Source organism: Oncorhynchus masou, chromosome 27 (genome assembly GCF_036934945.1).
Source record: "Oncorhynchus masou masou isolate Uvic2021 chromosome 27, UVic_Omas_1.1, whole genome shotgun sequence".
Taxonomy (NCBI): domain Eukaryota; kingdom Metazoa; phylum Chordata; class Actinopteri; order Salmoniformes; family Salmonidae; genus Oncorhynchus; species Oncorhynchus masou.
The window spans coordinates 46,385,185-46,409,319 of NC_088238.1; the positions used below are offsets into that span (position 1 = coordinate 46,385,185).

Consider the following 24,135-nt stretch of genomic DNA (forward strand, 5'->3'; position numbering starts at 1 on the left):
TTTTGCAGACTTTTACTTCACTACATTCCTAAAGAAAATAATGTACTTGTTACTCCATACATTTTCTCTGACACCCAAAAGTACTCAAAAGTAATTACATTTTGACACTTATCAAGAGAACATCCCTGGTCATCCATACTGTCTCTGATCTGGCGGACTCACTAAACACAAATCCTTTGTTTGTAAATGATGTCTGAATGTCTGAAGTGTGTGCCTCTGACTATCCGCCAATACATAAAAAAAATAAAAAAATAGTGCCGTCTGGTTTGCGTAATATAAGGAATTTTAAATTGTTTATACTTTTACTTTTGATACTTAAGTACATTTTAGCAAATCCATTTACTTTTGATACGTACGTATATTTAAAACCAAATACTTTGACCTTTACTCAAATAGTATTTTACCTGGTGACTTTCATTTTTACTTCAGTCATTTTCTATTAAGGTATCTTTACTTTTTTACTCAAATATGACAATTGAGTACTTTTTTCACCACTGCTCAGAATGCATGCATTCCACAACACATCACTTCATTCCAAGTGGTATGTTAATGTAGATTTTGGAACAGAGCACCTATCTTTACCTGCAACAAGTGCCAAGTGTTTGTCTTTGTGTGTTAAATACATATTGTCCAGCGCCAGAGACAGTATTCCCAGTGAAGGGTGACTGTCTTTTTGTAAAGTATGTGGGCGGGTTGGTATGTGATATAGAATACTGCAATCTTGGATGAGAGGTATGGGCAGACAGAGAGAGATTTTGAGGGAGAGAGAGGGAGAGAGATAGTGAGAAATCTGTCAGTTACATGAGCTTAAAGCAATGAGCTTAAAGCGAATAGAATCTATGCTGCCAACATCTCTCACAGTAAGACAGTAAGGCCAGCTAATTGGTATTTTTATCATCATCATCATCCTTATTATTCTTACACCTGCCACAACATAGTGCTACTTCAAACAAGCACAAATACTGAAACTTCTTCACTTCCTTAGTCAATGCTAAGTTGAAGTTATTTGTAGAGTGTCTACAATCAAAAAATGAGGCACTTGAGCAGATATATATTTCTATATATTTTGTTTTTATACTTTGTATATTCAGCCGTCATTAGATTAAATCCTTTTGATTGGTTAATTGGGTTTCCATTTAAGCTGATGATCGAAAAATATCATTGGCTCCCAGTCAGCAGTCAGTCTTCATACTCTTCTCTGATGGCTTAGAGTCCTCCCTTCTCAGGCTAAGTGCAACCAATAGGTTTTCAGAATATCATTGGCACGCATCCCCATTGGTCATCACAACCAATAAACTGAAAGCAATAAAATAAAAGGTTTTCCATCAGTCATTCCAAAGTGCTTCAGAGGTGTGACCAGTGCAACCCGTCTTCCCATTGGCTGTCACACAAGGATGAGGAGGAGGAGCTTCAGGATCTTATTTATTTCCCATAATTCCAAGGCAAGGGCAAAGACATCAGCATTCTGAAAACAGAGAGGACATGGCTGGGTTAGAAGACCAGTAAACAATAGCATATGATATGAAGATTAACCAAATATTACTACATTTATCTACTGACTACCACACATTATCACAAACAGTGTTTTCAAATCTACAATAAGATATCTATGTCTGCTTATCCACAGGGGAACATTGTGTTCCTTTAATTACATATACAGAGAAGTTCAACTGAGGGATGGAAGGGAGGCGAGTGAGACCGCACAGAGCGAGAGAGAAAGAGAGAGGGAGAGGAAAAGAGCGAAAACATTTTGGGGAAAGAGCGGAAAAAAAATAAGGGGAAAGAGAGGGCAACCACCACTCAGGGAGTGTGTGTGTGTGTGTGTGTGTGCGCATGCACATATAGTTTTAGGTCAATTTACACTTTTCCCGTCATATTACACAACTAAAGCAAGTATGTCATTAAGAAAATGTCCTCATTATTGCAATAACATGGAACCATTGAGAGCTCCAAATACACACACACACACAAACTTGTCTTTGTTATGGAACCTCTTGTACGATTGATAACGCCTTCAAGGGCCGTACTGACGGACTGAGGAAAAGGACTGAAAATGTACACCATAACACAACTCTCATACGTCTTCCTCTCGATTGGTCGATGTCCCTTTATTAGGGGTACCTAGCGGTCACACATGACGAGTATGTACTGTAGGTCTATAATAATAACAATAATCATGTAATTAACATCATCATTAAAGGCCAGTTTAATTTTGAGGACACGTTGCGGGCGGGCTGCATGATGGAAACATCAAATCATCCAAAACAGTAATGACGAATGGTGACTGATTAAGAGAAAGGAGTCCTTTGTTCCTTTTCCAAAATTTCCCAGCCTTGCTCTCTAATTGTTGATGAAAAAAAGTGCCTCCTCTATATTTTTGGTGCCCCCACCGCCCCCTTCTTTCTCTTCCTGGTGCAGTGCTATATTTAGCGTCCCGGCACAGACGGTGCCAGCTAACAGCAGCAGCTAGTGCAGATCAGCCTGAGAGAGCCACACAAACAATCAGCCCAATGGACCCAGGGAGACCGGAGGAGACAGGGCACGCATTGGTACACACAAATTGGTGCAGAGGCGCTCACAGACAATTGTTTGTGTGGGCACACACACCCACGCATTGGCACACCAACACACACACATTGAGGACAGTGACCGGGTAAATATGGATGGCACATAAGAGCATACTAAACATACACATATGTTTTTAATCTATCCTCATGGGGACCAAACATGTATTTCCATTCAAAATCGTATTTTCCGTAACCCACCATTTCCCAAACTCGGACCTCAGGACTCCGACGGGGTGCACGTTTTGCCCTAATACGACACAGCTGATTCAAAATATTAAAGCTTGATGATTAGTTGATTATTTGAATCGGCTGTATAGTGCTAGGGCAAAAAACAAAATGAGCACCCCTCAGGGTCCAAAACCAAGTTTGGGAAACCCTGCCCTAACCCTAATTCTATCCTTCACCCTAATTGTAAACCTAACCCCCCCAAAAAAAACACAACAATCCATTAGGCCGGGGTCAGTGAGAATATATATCTAAATGCGAACCGTGATACACACACACTAACTACTGACATCAGTGCGGTCATACGCAACCAGAAAGGAAGCACTTCCTTTTCTAAACTACTTTAATCTCTCTCTCTCTCTCTCTCCCTCTCTCTCTCTCTCTCACACACACATATATATATATATCGATTTCAATAATTTCCTTGCGTCATTCTCCGTTCTGGGCTCTAATCGATGTGATGATGCCTCTGTGAGTATGCGTGACTGTCCCGCTCTGTTAGCTCTTTAACTCCGAGGTCAGATGGGGCTATGATCTCAGCCAATGTGTGGCCTATAAAATGTTCCCTCTCAATATCAGTCCCTATGTCAGTCGGTCGGTGTCTCTATCTGGGGCAGTCAAAGTGATGGCTCACTGGATGAAGCAGTCAATGTGATGCGTGTCTGCCTGGGGCTGTCAATGTCCGGTTCTGTGACGGCTCACTTTAGTGGCTTATTAAGGATAAGGCACCCTCTGTGCCTTTAAGTAGATTCATTTGAGTGTATTTGTGTGTCACCCTAGCATCTGTCAGACTGTGAGTCAGTCTCCGCGATGATGTAAGATGAATATAAGATGCAATGCCTTGTTCTGTGTGTGACACACACTAGTCTGTTGATCAGAGTTGTGTCTGTCTGCGTCAGTTGTTGTCTGTCTGCGATGGGGTCACTGGACTTAGTTTAGTTGTGTCCCTCAATAGACTGACACTGACTGAGCACATACTGCTACAGCGCAAGTGGGCACACATCTCTCTAACACACACACACACACACACACACACACACGAAATCGATACACTCGCTCTCCCCTCTGACTCTTGCACCGTCAATCACTTCCATGCCCCAGGAGCCACAGCTGTCAAGTTATATAACATTCTGTTTAACCAAGAGCCCATCACCATAGGAAGGCCTCTGCCAAGCAAAGAGAGGGTGTTATGAAAGCCAGTAGGGAAGAGGGGATCAGTGCAAAGAGCAGAGCGAGAGAGATCGAGAGAGTAAGGCGATCTCTCTCTCTCTCTCTCTGTGTGCGTGTGACATCTGGGAGATGTATGTGCTGTGGATCACATTAGCCGGTAATAGATGGATTTTGGCCCCACAAAATAAATGAGAAGACGATAAATTAAAATTGCCACCGGCCAATTGCAAAACAATGCCTTTTAGCCTATTCATTGATGAAAATACCAGTCGATCTAAATACATTTGACCAGTCATGCTTCATTTGAATACTTAACTGGAATTAAATTGCCGTGTGTATTTTGTTAGTCGCTATGATTCTTATTTATCACACACGCACAGCATACAGATACAGAGCCTAGTTTAAGTGGAACATCAGTCAGACAGCGCGAGAGTGGCTGCTACAGCTGCTATTGCAGCTGGAGTGAAATGTGCTTTATAAGCAGTCATTGTGCAACAATTCTAAATGAAATCGCGGGTTAAAACATTTTGGTGGCCACAATTAAAAATCAATACTACTTCTATTTCTCAACTGGTAATTTAATGGCTTAAAGGAAGAGCGCTTCAAGTTCAACGGTAGGCAGGCTTCAGCGGGTCACACTTTACAGTGTGAGCTGGAAGCAGTATGCATTTTGAAAACATACACAGCACCAGTCAAAAGTTGGGACACACCTACTCATTCAAAGTTTATTTCTTTTACTATTTTCTACATTGTAGAATAATAGCGAAGACATCAAAACTATGAAATAACACATATGGAATCATGTAGTAACCCAAAAAGTTAAAAAAATAAATACAAATATTTCAGATTCTTCCAAGTAGCCACCCTTTGCCTTGATGACAGCTTTGCACACTCATTCCAGCTTCACCTGGAATGCTTTTCCAACAGTATTGAAGGAGTTCCCACATATGCTGAGCACTTGTTGGCTGCTTGTCCTTCACTCTGCAGTCCAACTCATCCCAAACCTTCTCAGTTGTGTTGAGTTCGGGTGATTGTGGAAGCCAGGTCATCTGATGCAGCACCCCATCACTCTCCTTCTTGGTCAATTAGCCCTTACACAGCCTGGCGGTGTGTTGGATCATTGTCTTGTTAAAAAAAACAAATTATAGTCCCACTAAGCGCAAACCAGATGGGAAGGTCTATCGCTGCAGAATGCTGTGGTAGCCAAGCTGTTTTTTAAATATTTTTTACTTGTGTTTTTTTTTATTGAATATCCGAAACATACATTACACTTGCAGTGAAGCCGCTCAACAACGACATCATACCAGTCATACAACAGACTCCCATTCAGGGCGACACACAGAAGCATCCAGGGTCAATGCCCTGCTCAAGGGCACGTTGACAGATCTGCCACCAGGCCAAAAAACGTGAACCCACCAAGATCCCCCCCACAGTTCCCCAATAGCTGTCCCTCAACCATTCTAGACCCCTCCCACCCCCCCTCAAAGAAGAAAAATAAAAAATACAATGAATTCCATTCCCCACCCCCATGAACCCCCCCCCCCCAATGCACCAGCAACCAAGAGAATGAACTTAAGAGAAAAAAGAAAAAGACAGAAAATATTAATAAATATTTAAAACAAAGGACAACTAAAATCATAACAGCAATGCCAACTGTATATTTGTGTGCATGTCTGGCACTATTACATGGACAGTTGAAGTCGGAAGTTTACATACACCTTAGTCAAATACATTTAAACTCAGTTTTTCCACAATTCATGAAATTTAATCTTAGTAAAAATTCCCTGTCTTAGGTCAGGTAGGATCACCAATTTATTTAAAAAATGTGAAATCAGAATAATAGTAGAGAGAATGATTTATTTCAGTTTTTATTTCTTTCATCACATTCCCAGTGGGTCAGACAATTATATACACTCAATTAGTATTTGGTAGCATTGCCTTTAAATTGTTTAACTTAGGTCAAATGTTTCAGGTAGCCTTCCACAAGCTTCCCACAGTAAGTTGGGTGAATTTTGGCCCATTCCTCCTGACAGAGCTGGTGTAACTGAGTCAGGTTTGTAGGCATCCTTGCTCGCACACGCTTTTTCAGTTCTGCTCACACATTTTCTATAGGATTGAGGTCAGGGCTTTGTGATGGCCACTCCAATACCTTGACTTTGTTGTCCTCAAGCCATTTTGCCACAACTTTGGAAGTTTGCTTGGTGTCATTGTCCATTTGGAAGACCCATTTGCAACCATTTGCTTCAATATATCCACATAATTTTCCTGCCTTCTTCCTGCAGCAAAGCACCCCCACGACATGATGCTGCCACCCCCGTGCTTTACGGTTGGGATGGTGTTCTTCAGCTTGCAAGCGTCCCCCTTTTTCCTCCAAACATAACAATGGTCATTATGGCCAAACAGTTCTATTTTTGTTTCATCAGACCAGAGGACATCCCTCCAAAAAGTACAATCTTTGTCCACATGTGCAGTTGGCTGTGTGTAGTCTGGCTTTTTTTATGGCAGTTTTGGAGCAGTGGCTTCTTCCTTGCTCAGTGGCCTTTCAGGTTATGTCGCTATAGGAATTGTTTTACTGTGGATATAGATACTTTTGTACCGGTTTCTTCCAGCATCTTCACAAGGTCCTTTGCTGTTGTTCTGGGATTGATTTGCACTTTTTGCACCAAAGTACGTTCATCTCTAGGAGACAGAACACGTCTCCTTCCTGAGTGGTATGACGGCTGCGTGGTCCCATGGTGTTTATACTTGCGTTCTATTGTTTGTTCAGATAAACGTGGTACCTACAGGCGTTTGGAAAATGTCCCCAAGGATGAAGCAGACTTGATTTTTGCCGATTTCTTTAGATTTTCCCATGATGTCAAGCAAAGAGTCACTGAGTTTGAAGGTAGGCCTTGAAATACATCCACAGGTACACCTCCAATTGACTCAAATGATGTAAATTAGCCTATCAGAAGCTTCTAAAGCCATGACATCATTTTCTGGAATTTTCCAAGCTGTTTAAAGGCACAATCAACTTAGTGTTTGTAAACTTCTGACCCACTGGAACTGTGATACAGTGAATTATAAGTGAAATAATCTGTCTGTAAACAATTGTTGGAAAAATGACTTGTGTCATGCCCAAAGTAGATGTCCTATCCGACTTGTCCAAACTATAGTTTGTTAACAAGACATTTGTGGAGTGGTTGTAAAACGAGTTTTAAAGACTCCAACATAACTGTATGTAAACTTCTGACTTCAACTGTATATTATACTGGAAAAATTCAGTTAAATTAATTTGTTTTAGCTAAAAATAAGTTGTCTTCCAGTAAACTTTGATTAAATTACCAATATCCGATCCTCATGGAAAATCTCTGAGTTATGTGAATGCCAATTAGATGATGATCCGATCGCATTCTGTCTCCTATTACATTTTTTTAACCTTTGATGCAAGAGAGAAAGAGACAAGAAAGTAGTAAAGATGACTAGCTTGATTAAGTCTCCTCCATTTATATCTCACTAGGTCAGGGTTTATTGGTCTCCAAATATCCACTATTTCGAATGTGTCCATAATATGTGTGATTTCTTTAAGGGCACGGTGATGATAGTTTGTAGAGTGATTACCTTTACAGTCCATTGAGGTACTTAACACAATGTTATAGTCTCCTACCATAATGATTTGATCATTTGTTGCCTGTAAGTTCAATAAATTGGTATTTTTTAGAAGAAGTATAGATCATCCTGATTTGGACCATATAGATAAATGCTGGTTAAGTGTGCCTTGAATTCTAAATAAATTACTGAAGATGTCACCAGCAAAGCACCCCCACACCATTACACCTACTCCATGCTTCACATTGGGAACCACACATGCGGAGATCATCCGTTGACCTACTCTGCGTCTCACAAAGCCACAGCGGATGAACCAAAAATCTCAAATTTGGATTCATCAGACAAAAGGACAGATTTCCACTGGTCTAATGTCCATTGTACATGTTTCTTGGCCCAAGCAAGTCTCTTCTTCTTTTTGGTGTCCTTTGGTAGTGGTTTCTTTACAGCAATTCGACAATGAAGGCCTGATTCACGTAGTCTTCTCTGAACAGTTGATGATGAGATGTGTCTGTTACTTGAACTCTGTGAAGCATTTATTAGGGCTGCAATCGGAGGTGCAGTCAACTCTAATGAACTTATCCTCTGCAGCAGAAGTAACTCTGGGTATTCCTTTCCTGTGGCGGTCCTCATGACAGCCAGTTTCACCATAGCGCTTGATGATTTTAAAGACTGCTCTTAAAGAAACTTGCAAAGTTCTTTACTTTTTCCAGATTGACTTCCATGTCTTAAATCAAGGGTTCTTAAACTTTTTCAGCCTGGGACCCAAATGAGAAATTGTGTTTTTCTGGGACCCAAGCTTAGGAAAATATGCAACTATACATAAATATCGGTACATTTCATTGCCCTTATGCCAAAAACAAATGCAACATAGACAAAAACAAACAATGAAATTAAATATACTTATAAATATGTATTAATGTTTATTTCCCCCTATTAAATACACTCTTACATATCTGTCTAGGTTGGAACTGTTGCTGTTAAAATACAATAAATAATTTTCATTCTGAACTGGAATAAACGGATTGATCACATCACACAGACGAATAACAGAACACACACACAGGCTTTTTGATATTGTTGCACTAAGTAACAGTAAAGATGAAAAAATGATCAGGCCTACTGTACATCTTATTGTAGAAATTATTGTGGAAAGAAAGTCTAGGTTGGAACTGTTGCCGTTAAAATACAATACATATTTTTTATTCTGAACTGGAATAAACTGAATGATCACATCTGTAGACCAGAAAACACACACACAGTCCAAATGAGAGCAGGTCTATTCTGGGCTCTGTTTTTGACAGTACAACATTGAGGTCATGCTCAGCCTTGAAACTGTTTCTGTACTTGTTCTTTAAGTATGTCAGAGTTAAGAACCCTGACTCGCATAGGTATGTGGTGCCAAACTGGACCAGAACATCTACTGCTTTCTCAGCCAGGCAGGAGACTGCTTCCTGCTGTAGATGAGCAACCCAGAACTGTGTGTGTTTGCCTCAAAAAGCATCTTGCTTCAATTAGTTTATTCCAGTTAAGAATAACAATTATTATTGTATTTTAACAGCAACAGTTCCAACCTAGACTCGTTTTCAACAATAATTTCATCTTCATCTGTACTGTTACTTAGGGTTGCACTATCAGTAGCTAGCTCGCTTTGGCGAATGTTAGCCATTAGCTGTGTACAAGGCCAGGGGATTGTTTGAAAGAGAAACTCACATCTACTACTACGAGAGTTAGTACGCCCTTATTACTGCTTATCATCACCTGTTATAAAATGACAACAATGCCTTGCTAGCTGACTTACTTTTCCACTGTCGAAGCACTGTTTTCGGAAGCATTCTGCCCTGTTCTGAAAGAACTCCATGGGTTTACCATCAATGCTGTGGATGTTTGGTCAGGATGTGTCGTTTTATTAATTTGTTCGTTATGCGAGTCTCATTACTAAGCACTTCCACACACAAAACACATTGTGGGCGCTCCTCGTTCTAAGTTCGTATGAAAGAGAGAGAAACTCATCGCTGTATGTGCGTTTCATGACAATGCGGTCAGAACTTGTGGCTAGCATGAGTCCATTGGATGACAACAGTGAATGATGGCGAGTGGGAATGACAAGTCAGTGGCTGACCGCGCGTCATCTCCTGCCTGAACGACAGCGCTGCAGCGTGGGTCGCGGAGTGATCTTCAAGAAAACTGAAAGATCCGGTAAATCTCGAAGAACGCGGGCATCTCCCTCTCACACTCGCGCAGCTGTCAAACTGAGCAGAGACTGCTGCTTATTAATGAACAGGTAGCGCACTGAACAGAGCGCAGATACACTTGGCCAAATCAATTCCAGTAATTCATCTAACAATTATAAAATGTACACTGACATGTCACGACCCACCATTAACAGGTCCGCGACGACCAATACTTTAAGAAAGGCGGTCTTAAAGTGATGGACTGTTGTTTCTCTTTGTTCATTTCGAGCTGTTCTTGCCATAATATGGACTTGGTATTTCTTCTGTATACCACCCCTACCTTGTCACAACACAACTGATTTGTTCAAACGCATTAAGGAAAGAAATTCCACAAATGATTTTTTTTGTATATATGGCACTGTTTAGTGCCAAAAATACAGGGTTAAATATACGTTAAAACAACAACAACAACAACAACAACAACAACAAAAAACATTTAGGACAGACACTTCAGAAAAAAAAATCCTTTAGATTTTTTGGGAGGGACTATCTGTTGTTCCATGTAGTGAACATGTTATTAAATATGTTTGTATGGGCTAAAAGCAGTAAGGCCAAAACATCTTTTCATCAAATATATATATTTTTTAATACGTCAAGGGGTGTTAAAATTCAAAATAAAATAGTAAAATGGTATGACTTAAAAAAAAAATCCATATACAGTGGATTCAAAAAGTATTCAGACCCCTTGACTTTTTCCACATTGTGTTATGTTTCAACCAATCTGCACACAATTCTCCATAATAACAAAGTGAAAACAGGTTATTAAATTGTTTGTATAAAATGTATAATGTATAAAAAAAACTAAACAGAAATACAGATATTTACATAAGTATTCAAACCCTTTGCAATGAGACTCAAAATTGAGCTCAGGTGCATCCAGTTCCCATTGATCATCCGTGGTGGTAAATTCAATTGATTGCACATGATTTGGAAAGGCACACACCTGTCTATATCAGGTCCCACAGTTGACAGTGCATGTCAGAGCAAAAAAACAAACAAGCCATGAGACCAAAGGAATTGTTCGTAGAGCTCTGAGACAGGATTGTGTGGAGGCATAGATCTGGGGAAGGGTACAAAAATATTTCTGCAGGATTTTAAATCCACAAGAACACAGTCACCTCCATCGTTCTTCAATGGTAGAAGATTGGAATCACCAAGACTCTTCCTAGAGCTGGCCGCCTGGCCTCACTGAGCAATCCTGAGAGAAGGGCCTTGGTCAGGGAGGTGACCAAGAACCCGATGGTCACTCTGACAAAGCTCCAGAGTTCCTCTGTAGAGATGGGAGAACCTTCAAGAAGGACAACCATCTCTGCAGCACTCCACCAATCAGGCCTTTATGGTAGAGTGGCAAGACGGAAGCCACTCCTCAGTAAAAGGCACATGACAGGCCACTTGTAGTTAAAGGACTCTCAGCCCATGACAAACAAGATTCTCTGGTCTGATGAAACCAAGATTGAACTCTTTGGCCTGAATTCCAAGCATCACGTCTGAAGGAAACCTGGCGCCACCCCTATGGTGAAGCATGGTGGTGGCAGCATCATGCTGTGTGGATGTTTTTCAGCATCAGGGACTGTGAGACCAGTCAGGATCGAGGGAAAGATGAATGGAGCAAAGCACAGAGAGATCCTTGGTGAAAACCTGTTCAGTGTTCAGAACCTCAGAATGTGATGAAGGTTCCCCTTCCAACAGGACAACCACGCTAAGCATACAGCCAATACAACGCAGTAGTGGCTTCGGGTACAAGTCTCTGAATGTCCTTGAGTGGCTCAGCCAGAGCCTGGACTTGAACCTGATCTAACATATCTGGACAGACCTGAAAATATCTGTGCAGTGACACTCCCCATCCAACCTGGCAGAGCTTGAGAGGATCTGCAGAGAAGAATGGGAGAAACTCCCCAAATACAGGTGTGCAAAACTTGTAACGTCATACCCAAGAAGACTCGAGGCTGTAATCGCTGCCAAAGGTGCTTCAACAGTCAAGGGTCCGAATACTTATGTAAATGTGACATTTCAGTATTCTATTTTTTTATTTTTTTAATCGGCTAAATTTCTAAAAACCTGTTTTCGCTTTGTCTTTATGGGGTATTGTGTGTGGATCCATTTTAGAGTAAGACTAACCTAAGAAAATGTGGATAAAGTCAAGGGGTCTTTCCGAATGCACTGTAGCTTAGTAGAACCCCCCTCCCCTCCCCTGCTTAGACAGGGCCTGTTTTGTGCCCAAAATAAGCGGTTAAATACATGTACAAAAAATAAATAACAAATGCTTCCTAATCTTTCTTATATCTCTCAGATATAGGACAGACTCTTCAGAACAAACTTCCTTTTGATTTCTGTTGTTCAATGTAGTGAATCTGTGCCACTTTTGTTTGTTTTTGGACAATAATTTCCACCTCCAGGCTCGATGGATGTCATACTGTATTTGTAGGCCTTTCGTAGGCCTAATATATGCATCAGACGTCGTTTTTATTGATCTGTTTGTCAGTGTCAGCAGAGTACCCTGTCATTTTTGTTATATTAAGAAAGACTCTGCTCATGTCTCCAGTCATATAAAGTGTAGTAGAATTGCATGAAATGCATTTGTAAAAAAAGGTCAAAATGTTCCTGTGCAATGGAAGGAGAATGAATTTCGTCTATTTGATATAGCCTAGGCCTACTTTAAGCCACTACGTTCTGCATTGAACAGTCTTTTTTCCAAACAGTGATTGAGTTAAGCTATATTATTATCCTAAATTATGACTATTCAATCTAATCATCAACTTTGAAATAAGTTAGGCTATTTTACATAAGTCTGCAAATGAGAGGATGCAAGGAATGCTTTACCATAAAGGTGCATTTTTTTATGGTGAAAATTTGTTTTCCCAAGCTTGAAACTCATGCGCCGCCTATGTTAGAATAACTGCCCACATTTACTTTTCCTCAGCCAATCACTAGCCTTTCCTCAAAAATCACTAGCCTACGTCAATTTACTATCCCCCATAGTAGAAAAGTTGACCTATTCTATTGGTCAGTTTGTTGTTCTGTGCGGAAAGAAATAGCCTATTCCAGACAGACTCTGGGACAGTTGTGGGACGACAGATAACCAATTCATAGAACAAGTAGGCCTAGGCTACATCCCCAAAAAACTTTAAATGGCAACGAGGCTCATGCAACAGATCAGAACGTTTCGCATAAAATGTTGATCAACTATTATTTCTTTACATTATACCCGCAGCAATGCACACAAGGCAGTAGGCTACGCGCGAATGTTCGTTCCATAATGCAAATTAGCTTTAGATAACTGTGTTGTAGGGCATGAGTTCAGGGCTCAAGTATGCTTTACATATTCCCTATGTTCAACAGTTTGGACATAAATCATACAGTGATTTAATTTATCCAAAGAAATTGAAATTATAGGAGGGAACATTCTGCTAAATAATTATATATAACACCCACCCACCCACCCACGCACCCCCCCCCAACCAGCCCATTTGCTGACTCAGCCCCTCTTGCCCCCTCTCTGTTCCGTCGCTCTACCAGTTCTGCCACTTTTCTGCCAAAGTGTTCTGAGAAAGCTCCAGAATAAACACTGTTCAGTTCAGAGAGGTGATTTACTACCATAAAGGAGAGGCAAGGCAGCACGGGCTCTAGCCCTCCGGCAACTCTGCTGTAGTTCTTCCTAATACCCTTCCCAGAAAAAGCTGTACCTCATTCACCCTTCTGAAGTAGAACACAAGACGAGATAGCCTATACGCCTCCTCTGTTGCTAACATTCAACGCTATTCTGCACCGTTTAGGGGTGGAATCGCTCTATGTCGAGTAAATAAGGTTTTGGTTCTCGAGTCCAGACACTGATCTTGGGTCAGTTTTGTGTGTACTTGCAGAGTGGTTAAGGTTAGAGGTTAGGGGAGGGTAAAAAAAAAAAACTTGCATCTCAAAGGCTATTTCACATCCCCTGTTTCTTTGTTTCACTTGATATGCATTTTGCAAAGTCAGAGGTTTTGGCTACTAGTCTAGAACCCCAAAAGGATTGATTGACAAACTTTTTGGGAAATTTCGACAAAGAGAGAACAAAACTGCTGACCAAGCTTTATTATTAAGAAACTTTGTCCCATGACTTAGGAGGGAGAAACATGTGTGTGTGTGTGTGTGTCACTGTGTCCATGTCGCCAGTCCATACCCCCATCTTGAGATCTCCTGGTAAATTGTGTAATCATTAATAGAGTTGTAAGTGGTGTCCCATCAATCCAGTCCCCCTCACAGTCCGTCTTCCAAACCCTTCCCTCCTTCCTCCCCCTGAAGCGTTTCGAGTTACCATGTGTAACCTTAGTACCTTTATTCAGATAAGCGAGCTTCTGTGAAGCAGGACGCACGGGGACAGACTGTCTGTGTGTGTGTGTGAGAGTATCTAAGAGTAAGAGTTTGTGAGCATGTATGTGTGTATGTGGACGAGTGTGTGTGTGTGTGTGGGTGACAGCCACGCATGACCCAACATGGCACCACAAATATTTATGTATGAGCATTGGGAATGCTGGGCGATCCCGTAAGGTCCCTTCCCTCCTTCCCTTTTCACCACCAGTGGAAAAAGAAAGAGAAGCCAGAAAGAATCGTCTTCTTCTTTCCTAGACCCCTCACTATCCTCCCTCCATCTCTCTCTCATTCCATCACTCCCGCATGGACGTAGGTCGGTAAATTTACAGTGTGGGTTTTTGCTCTCCTCATCCTAATAAAATGTTATTTTTTGGAGTTCTGTGGTGAACAGATAACCTGGTCTGAACAGCATAGACAAGGAAGAGACTGAACACTGTATGGGGCTGTGTGTGTGTGTGTGTGTGTGTGTGTGCGTGTGTGTATGTGCTGAGGAGGTAGTGTTGCTGGTTAAATATATAATACATCAATTATATATATGGCATTTAGCAGATGCTTTTATCCAAAGTGACTTACAGTCAAGCATTCAGAAATGTTTTACGTATGGGTGGAAATAGGTCTGAGAGTGTGTGTGCGTGTGTGTGTGTGTGTAAGGGAGAGCAGTAGGATCCAGTGGTCATGCTGGACAGCAGGGTAACAGAAGCTGTCTGTGGTGAAAGCTAGTCATAAAGCATGTCACTGCACCGCTGCTGTTTTTAACCATCCCAGGAGGTTATGCCCCCAACACACACACACACACGTTTCACAGACACACACACACACACACAAAACACACAACATTCTCCCTTTACAAAACACACAATCTCAACCAACAACACTCAAAAACACAAACACACAGTCATGCATAATGCAAATGTTACCACTCTGCCCGACTCCTGGGTGCACAGTCACCACAGTCACCACTACATATGTAAATTAGCCCTGAAATGACGCACAGCAGTGGCGCTTGACGTGTGTTTTGGTTCGTAATATGATTTATATTAATTTGTACTCTAAAATCCTTTTCAATTTATCTGCAGTTGACCTCACTACGAAAACATGCGTACACTCCATGACCACACACCCGCCTAACCCCGCCACTCCAGCCCACTAGGCTAGGCAAAGGAAAAATGTATATGAAATGAAAAAAAGAACGACAAAGCCAGGGAGGGCAAGTGGGTTCCTGATCTGTCATCCCTCGCTCCACTCCTTTGTTGACGTAAGCCAGCCCTCACACACACACACACACACACACACACACACACACGCACGCACACACCAAGCCAGTGCTAATGGGGGGGGGGGGGGGGGGGGTATAGTGCCCATTTCCTCCCTATCCCTGGAGTGTGAGTCAATTCTTTTATAAGGCCTAATGCACCGAAGATTAGGTCCTACATGCTTTGGTGGGGAGAACATTGTGTGACGGATGCTAATTACTGATGCTGGCTCACTGAGCATCACAAACCGAATGGGAAGGGATGGGACGTTTTCAAAATGGTAGAGAGACAGATGTACATAATTGACAAACACACATATTAAAGCAGTACACATACCAATAAAGATAGGCTTAAGCACCGCAGAGATGCAGACACAGAAGCACACAAATACACACTTTCAGCTACACACACACACACTATCCTTTGTGGCATTTCTGTGACAACATATTGAGTCACACACAAAATACAGCCTCCACGGTGACACACTCCTCAGAGTGTCCATGACTTTTCTGCAGGAGACCTTTATTTCTGTTTCAGTGGCAGAAACCTTGAAGGTTAACGACCATTTCCAGGCAGCATAATGGGGGACAGAACCAACATCATCACTCTCGCTGTCCATTACCTCTGCCTGCCCTCGCTGACACATTGGTGACATCATTCAACTATCTCTAGTTGGAGCACACATTGTTCTCCTCTCTACATGATTTAACCAGTCTTTGCCCTGAGGGGGGGGGGGGTCTCAGAGTGTGTGTGTGTGTGTGAGAGAGAGAATCAGTGTGTACGCTGAGATCTACACAAAGATATGCCTGTGTGTGTGTATGTGCAGTCAGTGAGTCGTCCTCAAATCCAATATCACTAACCTGACCCGTCAACTCAGTCTAACACCACATCCCCTCTCTCTCTCTCACCCTGGGTTGATCCTCTACATGCACTATAACTCCTGACCCCTACGTGCCCTTTACACTTCTATCTCTCCCACCGACCCATGAGACCCTCTGCCTCAGCATTAACCCCAGCCTGTGACACACAAACACAAGTCTCCCCTCCCAGCGTGAGAACTTCTCATTATCATTAGCAGTGTTGTCAAATGCCCACCGGTGCTAAGCTCTTTACAGACAAATCCAGTGAGAGAGAGGCCGGGCTAGGGAAGGTAACTCCTAGAACACTGGGGTTAGCAGCAGTACTGATGACAACAGTTACTCAACACCGTGAGAACAGAAGGAGTAAGCGAAGTAGGTGTTGCAAAACTGAAGGGGAAAAGGGAGCCGTCTTCATCGACTTGGCCAAGGCTTTCGACTCTGTCAATCACCACATTCTTATCGGCAGACTCAATAGCCTTGGCTTCTCAAATGACTGCCTCGCCTGGTTCACCAACTACTTCTCAGAGTTCAGTGTGTCAAATCGGAGGGCCTGTTGTTCAGACCTCTGGCACTCTCTATGGGGGTGCCACAGGGTTCAATTCTCGGGCCGACTCTTTTCTCTGTATACAGTGCCTTGCGAAAGTATTCGGCCCCCTTGAACTTTGCGACCTTTTGCCACATTTCAGGCTTCAAACATAAAGATATAAAACTGTATTTTTTTGTGAAGAATCAACAACAAGTGGGACACAATCATGAAGTGGAACGACATTTATTGGATATTTCAAACTTTTTTAACAAATCAAGAACTGAAAAATTGGGCGTGCAAAATTATTCAGCCCCTTTACTTTCAGTGCAGCAAACTCTCTCTAGAAGTTCAGTGAGGATCTCTGAATGATCCAATGTTGACCTAAATGACTAATGATGATAAATACAATCCACCTGTGTGTAATCAAGTCTCCGTATAAATGCACCTGCACTGTGATAGTCTCAGAGGTCCGTTAAAAGTGCAGAGAGCATCATGAAGAACAAGGAACACACCAGGCAGGTCCGAGATACTGTTGTGAAGAAGTTTAAAGCTGGATTTGGATACAAAAATATTTCCCAAGCTTTAAACATCCCAAGGAGCACTGTGCAAGCAATAATATTGAAATGGAAGGAGTATCAGACCACTGCAAATCTACCAAGACCTGGCCGTCCCTCTAAACTTTCAGCTCATACAAGGAGAAGACTGATCAGAGATGCAGTCAAGAGGCCCATGATCACTCTGGATGAACTGCAGAGATCTACAGCTGAGGTGGGAGACTCTGTCCATAGGACAACAATCAGTCGTATATTGCACAAATCTGGCCTTTATGGAAGAGTGGCAAGAAGAAAGCCATTTCTTAAAGATATCCATAAAAAGTGTTGTTTAAAGTTTGCCACAAGCCAAGGGAGACACACCAAACATGTGGAAGAAGGTGCTCTGGTCAGATGAAACCAATATTGAACTTTTTGGCAACAATGCAAAACGTTATGTTTGGCGTAAAAGCAACACAGCTCATCACCCTGAACACACCATACCCACTGTCAAACATGGTGGTGGTAGCATCATGGTTTGGGCCTGCTTTTCTTCAGCAGGGACAGGGAAGATGGTTAAAATTGATGGGAAGATGGATGGAGCCAAATACAGGACCATTCTGGAAGAAAACCTGATGGAGTCTGCAAAAGACCTGAGACTGGGACGGAGATTTGTCTTCCAACAAGACAATGATCCAAAACACAAAGCAAAATCTACAATGGAATGGTTCAAAAATAAACATATCCAGGTGTTAGAATGGCCAAGTCAAAGTCCAGACCTGAATCCAATCGAGAATCTGTGGAAAGAACTGAAAACTGCTGTTCACAAATGCTCTCCATCCAACCTCACTGAGCTCGAGCTGTTTTGCAAGGAGGAATGGGAAAAATTTCAGTCTCTCGATGTGCAAAACTGATAGAGACATACCCCAAGCGACTTACAGCTGTAATCGCAGCAAAAGGTGGCGCTACAAAGTATTAACTTAAGGGGGCTGAATAATATTGCACGCCCAATTTTTCAGTTTTTGATTTGTTAAAGAAGTTTGAAATATCCAATAAATGTCGTTCCACTTCATGATTGTGTCCCACTTGTTGTTGATTCTTCACAAAAAAATACAGTTTTATATCTTTATGTTTGAAGCCTGAAATGTGGCAAAAGGTCGCAAAGTTCAAGGGGGCGAATACTTTCGCAAGGCACTGTATATCAATGATGGTGCTCTGGCTGCTGGTGATTCTCTGATCCACCTCTATGCAGACGACACCATTCTGTATACATCTGGCCCTTCTTTGGAAACTCTGCTAACAAACCTCCAAACAAGCTTCAACGCCATACAACACTCTTTCCGTGGCCTCCAACTGCTTTTAAATGCTAGTAAAACTAAGTGCATGCTCTTCAACCGATTGCTGCACGAACCATCACTCCCGACTAGCATCACTACTCTGGACGGTTCTGACCTAGAATATGTGGACAACTACAAATACCTAGGTGTCTGATTAGACTGTCAACTCTCCTTCCAGACTCGCATTAAGCATCACCCAATACAAAATTAAATCTAGAATCGGCTTCCTATTTTGCAACAAAGCCTCCTTCACTCATGCCACCAAACTTACCCTCGTAAAACTGACTATCCTACCGATCCTTGACTTTGGTGATGTTATTTACAAAATAGCCCCCAACGCTCTACTCAACAAACTGGTTGTAGTCTATCACAGTGCCATCCGTTTTATCACCAAAGCCCCATATACTACCCACCACTGCGACCTGTATGCTCTCGTTGGCTGGCCCTCACTACATATCCGCAGCCAAACCCACTGACTCCAGGTCGTCTATAAGTCTTTGCTAGGTAAAGCCCCGCCTTATCACAGCTCACTGATCACCATAGCAACACCCACCTGTAACACACGCCCCAGCAGGTATATTGCACTGGTCATCCCCAAAGCCAAAACTCTTCCTTTGGCCTCCTTTTCTTCCAGTTCTCTGCTTCCAATGACTGGAAGCAGGAAGCTGGAATCTCATAAATCCCCCACGAACTTCAAGCATCATATGTCAGAGCAGTTTACCGATCACTGTACCTGTAAACAGCCAATCTGTAAATAGCACACAGACTACCTCATCCCCACATTATTACTTACACTCTTGCTCTTTTGCACCCCAGTATCTCTACTTGCACATTCATCATCTGCACATCTATCACTCCAGTATTAATGCAAATTGTAATTATTTTAGCCACTAGGGCCTATTTATTGCCTACCTCCCTACTCTTCTAGATTTGCACACACTGTACATAGATTTTTCTATTGTGTTATTGACTGTACGTTTGTTTATGTGTAACTCTGTGTTGTTTTTGTCACACTGCTTTGATTTATCTTGGCACGGTTGCAGTTGTAAATGAGAACTTGTTCTCAACTGGCCTATAAAGGTGAAATAAAATAAAAAATAAAAAGAGAGGAGATAAAGAGAGAAGGCAACGAGGAGAACGTGTTCAATGGAGAAAGAGAGAGATTGATTAGAGCAAGAGGAGAGGATGCAAAAACAGAGAGAGTGGTAGAGAAGAGGGAGAGAATGCAAGAAAGCCGGAGTATAGATGAAACAAACAAACAAAATGCCAAAAACAAAGAGGGTGAAAAAGAAAGACAGGAAATGCCTGAAAGAGGGTGTGTGTCATTGAGAGTGTATAGAGAAGTGCTCCCATGGACTCAATGACCCCCTGAGCCTGTACTACGAGCACACACACCACAGCACACCACACACACACTTGCACACACACACACACACACACACACACACACACACACACACACACACACACACAGACAATCACTGCTCTGTACTACTGTAAAACTGTTCCACAAAGTTCCTGGCAGGCGGCCACAACCATCAAGGAACTATATACTGTACTAGTATACACACACACCCGGCGGAACTCCTTAATCCACAGAACATGATAAGAAGAAAATAAGAGAGAGGGAGGGAGAAAGAGTAAAAGTGGTGAGAGAGGAAGAGAAAAGGAGAGAGTGTGTGGGTGTACTGCCAAGAAAGTAGACTTGAGGCTGGCGGAGGACTTTGGGCATTAGGTGAGAGGCTTTTCGCCGATCTCTTTTTCCTGTGATTTGATTGGCTTCCAGATCAGTCTGAGCCTTTCTCATTGAGGAGCCCCAAACGTGTGTGACTGTACTGTGTATATAAACACAGCAACCAGAGAGCGTATTACCATCCAACAACTTTGATTTGAGGAACACACACACTCTTTCTCCCTCTTGTCTTGGGCATGGTCCGGTGCCCCATTGACTGGTTTGACTGCCAAGTGACATGTTGCCATAACACTGTGTGTGTGTTCCCCAGTGCATTTGAATAAAGCAGAAGAGCAGTCAAAACATGACTAGCCTACTGAGTCATTATACCTCCTCATTAGAATCAACCAGACTGGCAGACAGTGTGAGAACGTGTGAGAACGTGTGAGAACGTGTGAGAACGTGTGAGAACGTGTGTGTGTGTGTGTATTTTCTAAATACTAAAACACTTTTCTATACCATTTTTTATATGAGGTCCACCATTTTGTGGCCCCCTTTCACCCTACATTGGTATCAGAAGTCTGATGGCACTGTGGTGTGATAAGAGTGTCTGCTAAATTAACTAAATATAAATGCTTGTGTAAAAATGGATAACTGCAAAGTATTCTGAGTATTATTCTAATGAGCTCCGCCCAGAAACAAGGTATTGTCTAGAAGAGATACAGCTTTTGTCAAAATTGACTTTTCGTAGCAGGTTTAGGAAAAGTAGGTTAAGCTGTATCCCACATAGACATGATCCCAAAACGAGGACAATAATAATAATACCCAGTATTAATTTTGGTATGTTCATTTCACATATATATATATTGGTCATTTAGCAGACACTCTTATCCAGACTGACTTACAGTCAGTGCATTCAACTAGATCAGTGGACCCCAAACTTTTTATAGTCCCGTATCCCTTCAAACATTCAACCTCCAGCTGAGTACACCCTCTAGCACCTGGGTCAACGCACTCTCAAATGTTGGACCAGGGCACAAATAATAATATAACAATAATTTTGCTCTTTATTTAGCCATCTTACATATAAAACCTATTTGTTCATCGAAAATTGTGAATAACTCACCACAGGTTAATGAGAAGGGTGTGCTTGAAAGGATGCACATAACTCTGCAATGTTGGGTTGTATTGGAGAGAGTCTCAGTCTTAAATCATTTTCCCACACAGTCTGTGCTGCATTTAGTTTTCATGCTAGTGAGGGGCGAGAAACCACTCTCACATAGGTATGTGGTTGCAAAGGGCATCAGCTTCTTAACAGTGTGATTTGCCAAGGTAGGATACTCTGAGCGCAGTCCAATTCTGAAATCTGGCAGTGGCTTCTGATTAAATTACATTTTCACAGAACCGCTTGTTACAATTTCGATGAGGCTCTCTTGTTCAGATATCGGCAAGTGGACTGGAGGCAGGGCATGAAAGGGATAACGAATCCAGTTGTTTGTGTCATCCATTTCGATAAAGTAGCTGAGAATTTGTGCACCTAGCTCAATCAGGTGCTTTGCTATATCACATTTGACATTGTCCGTAAGCTTGAGTTCAATTGCACACAAAAAGAATCATACAATGATGCCGCACATTGAATATAGTTGCGGAGAGTTCCTGTAATCCTAGATTCAGATCATTCAGGTGAGAAAAAACATCACCCAGATAGGCCAGTCGTGTGAGAATTTTGTCATCATGCAAGCGGTCAGACAAGTGAAATGATGGTCCATAAAGAAAACGTTAAGCTCGTCTCTCAATTTAAAAAACAACAACTTGTCAATACTTTGCCCCTTGATAACAAGCGCACTTCTGTATGTTGTAAAAGCGTTACATGATCGCTGCCCATATCATTGCATAATGCAGAAAATGCACGAGAGTTCAGGGGCCTTGCTTTAACAAAGTTGACTATTTTCACTGTAGTGTCCAAAACATCTTTCAAGCGGTCAGGTATTCAAATCAAAAAATGGAATTAAACTTTATTTGCTACATGCGTCTAATACAACAAGTGTAGACTTTACTGTGAAATGCTTACTTACAAGCCCTTAACCAACAGTGCAGTTCAAGAAGAAGAACATATCTACCAAGTAGGCTAAAATAAAAAGTAATAATAAAAAGTAAAAATAACGAGGCTTTATACAGGGGGCACCTGTACCGAGTCAGTGTGCAGGGGTACAGGCTAGTTGAGGTAATCTGCACATTTAGGGGGGGGGGGGGTGGTCAATGTAAATTGTCCGGTGGTGATTTTTATGAATTGTTCAGCAGTCTAATGGCTTGAGGGTAGAAATTGTTGAGGAGCCTGTTGGTCCTAGACATGGCGCTCCAGTGCCGCTTGCCGTGCAGTAGCAGAGAAAACCGTCTATAAATTGGGTGACTGGAGTCTCTGATAATTTTGGAAAAATCCAGACAATGATTTCATGGCTTTAGAAGCTTCTGATAGGCTAATTGACATACTTTGAGTCAATTGGAGGTGTACCTGTGGATGCATTTCAATGCCAACCTTCAAAATCAGTGCCTCTTTGCTTGACATCATGGGAAAATCAAAAGAAATCAGCCAAGACCTCAGAAAATTGAAAACCTCCACAAGTCTGGTTCATCCTTGGGAGCAATTTCCTGAAGGTATCACGTTCATCTGTACAAACAATAGTACGCAAGTATAAATACCATGGGACCACGCAGCCGTCATACCGCTCAGGAAGGAGACGCGTTCTGTCTCCTAGAGATGAACATACTTTGGTGCCAAAAAGTGCAAATCAATCCCAGGACAACAGCAAAGGACCTTATGAAGATGCTGGAGGAAACAGGTACAAAAGCATCTACATCCACAGTAAAATGGGTCCTATAGTAAAACTTCTGACCCACTGGGAATGTGATGAACGAAATAAAAGCTGAAATAAATAATTCTCTCTATTATTCTGACATTTCACATTCTTAAAATGAAGTGGTGATCCTAACTGACATATGACAGGCAATTTTTACTAGGTTTAAATGTATTTGGCTAAGGTGTATGAAATTTCCGACTTCAACCGTAGGACCTGGATGGCAGGAAGCTTGGCCCCAGTGATGTACTGGGCCATTTGCACTACCCTCTGTAGCGCCTTATGGTCAGGATGCTCTCGATGGTGTAGCTGTAGAACCTTTTGAGGATCTGGGGGCCCATGCCAAATCTTTTCAGTCTCCTGAGGGGGAAATGTTTTGTCGTGCCCTCTTCACAACAGTCTTGCTATGTTCGGACCATGATAGTTTGTTGGTAATGTGGACACCAAGGAACTTGAAACTCTCAACCCGCTCCACTACAGCCCTGTTGATGTTAAATGGGGGCCTGTTTGGCCCACCTTTTCCTGTAGTCCAACTTCAGCTCCTTTGTCTTGCTCACATTGAGAGGGAGGTTATTGTCCTGGCACCACACTGCCAGTTCTCTGACCTCCTCCCTATAGGCCATCTCATCGTTGTCGATGATCAGGTCCACCACTGGTGTGTCGTCAGCAAACTGAATGATTGTGTTGGAGTCGTGTTTGGCCACACAGTCGTGGGTGAACAGGGAATACAGGAGGGGACTAAGTACACACCCAATTCTCTTGGCACCTCTCGATGGATGCTGCAGTGGACCCAAGTGGTATCGGGAGCAACTGCTTGCACGCGCGTTACCACTCCACTATGTCTCCCTGTCATGGCTTTTGTGCCATCAATACAGACACCAAAACATCTTGACCACCAAAATTAATTTCATGTCACAAAGCTGTCCAGTACTTTAAAAATATACTCATGTTGTCCTAGTTTTCAGTGGATTGCA

General features: G+C 42.1%; 1 protein-coding gene across 1 annotated transcript in view; it reads right to left on the reverse strand.

Annotated features, from left to right (window-relative positions):
- Positions 1-1,050: 1,050 nt before the first annotated feature.
- Positions 1,051-24,135, reverse strand: part of si:ch73-335l21.1 (insulin receptor substrate 1-B) — a 77,475-nt gene continuing 54,390 nt past the window's right edge. The window contains exon 4 of the mRNA XM_064940501.1: positions 1,051-1,465. Coding sequence (XP_064796573.1) covers positions 1,458-1,465 — 8 coding nt within the window. The 3' untranslated portion in view covers positions 1,051-1,457. The remainder of the gene's footprint in view (positions 1,466-24,135) is intronic.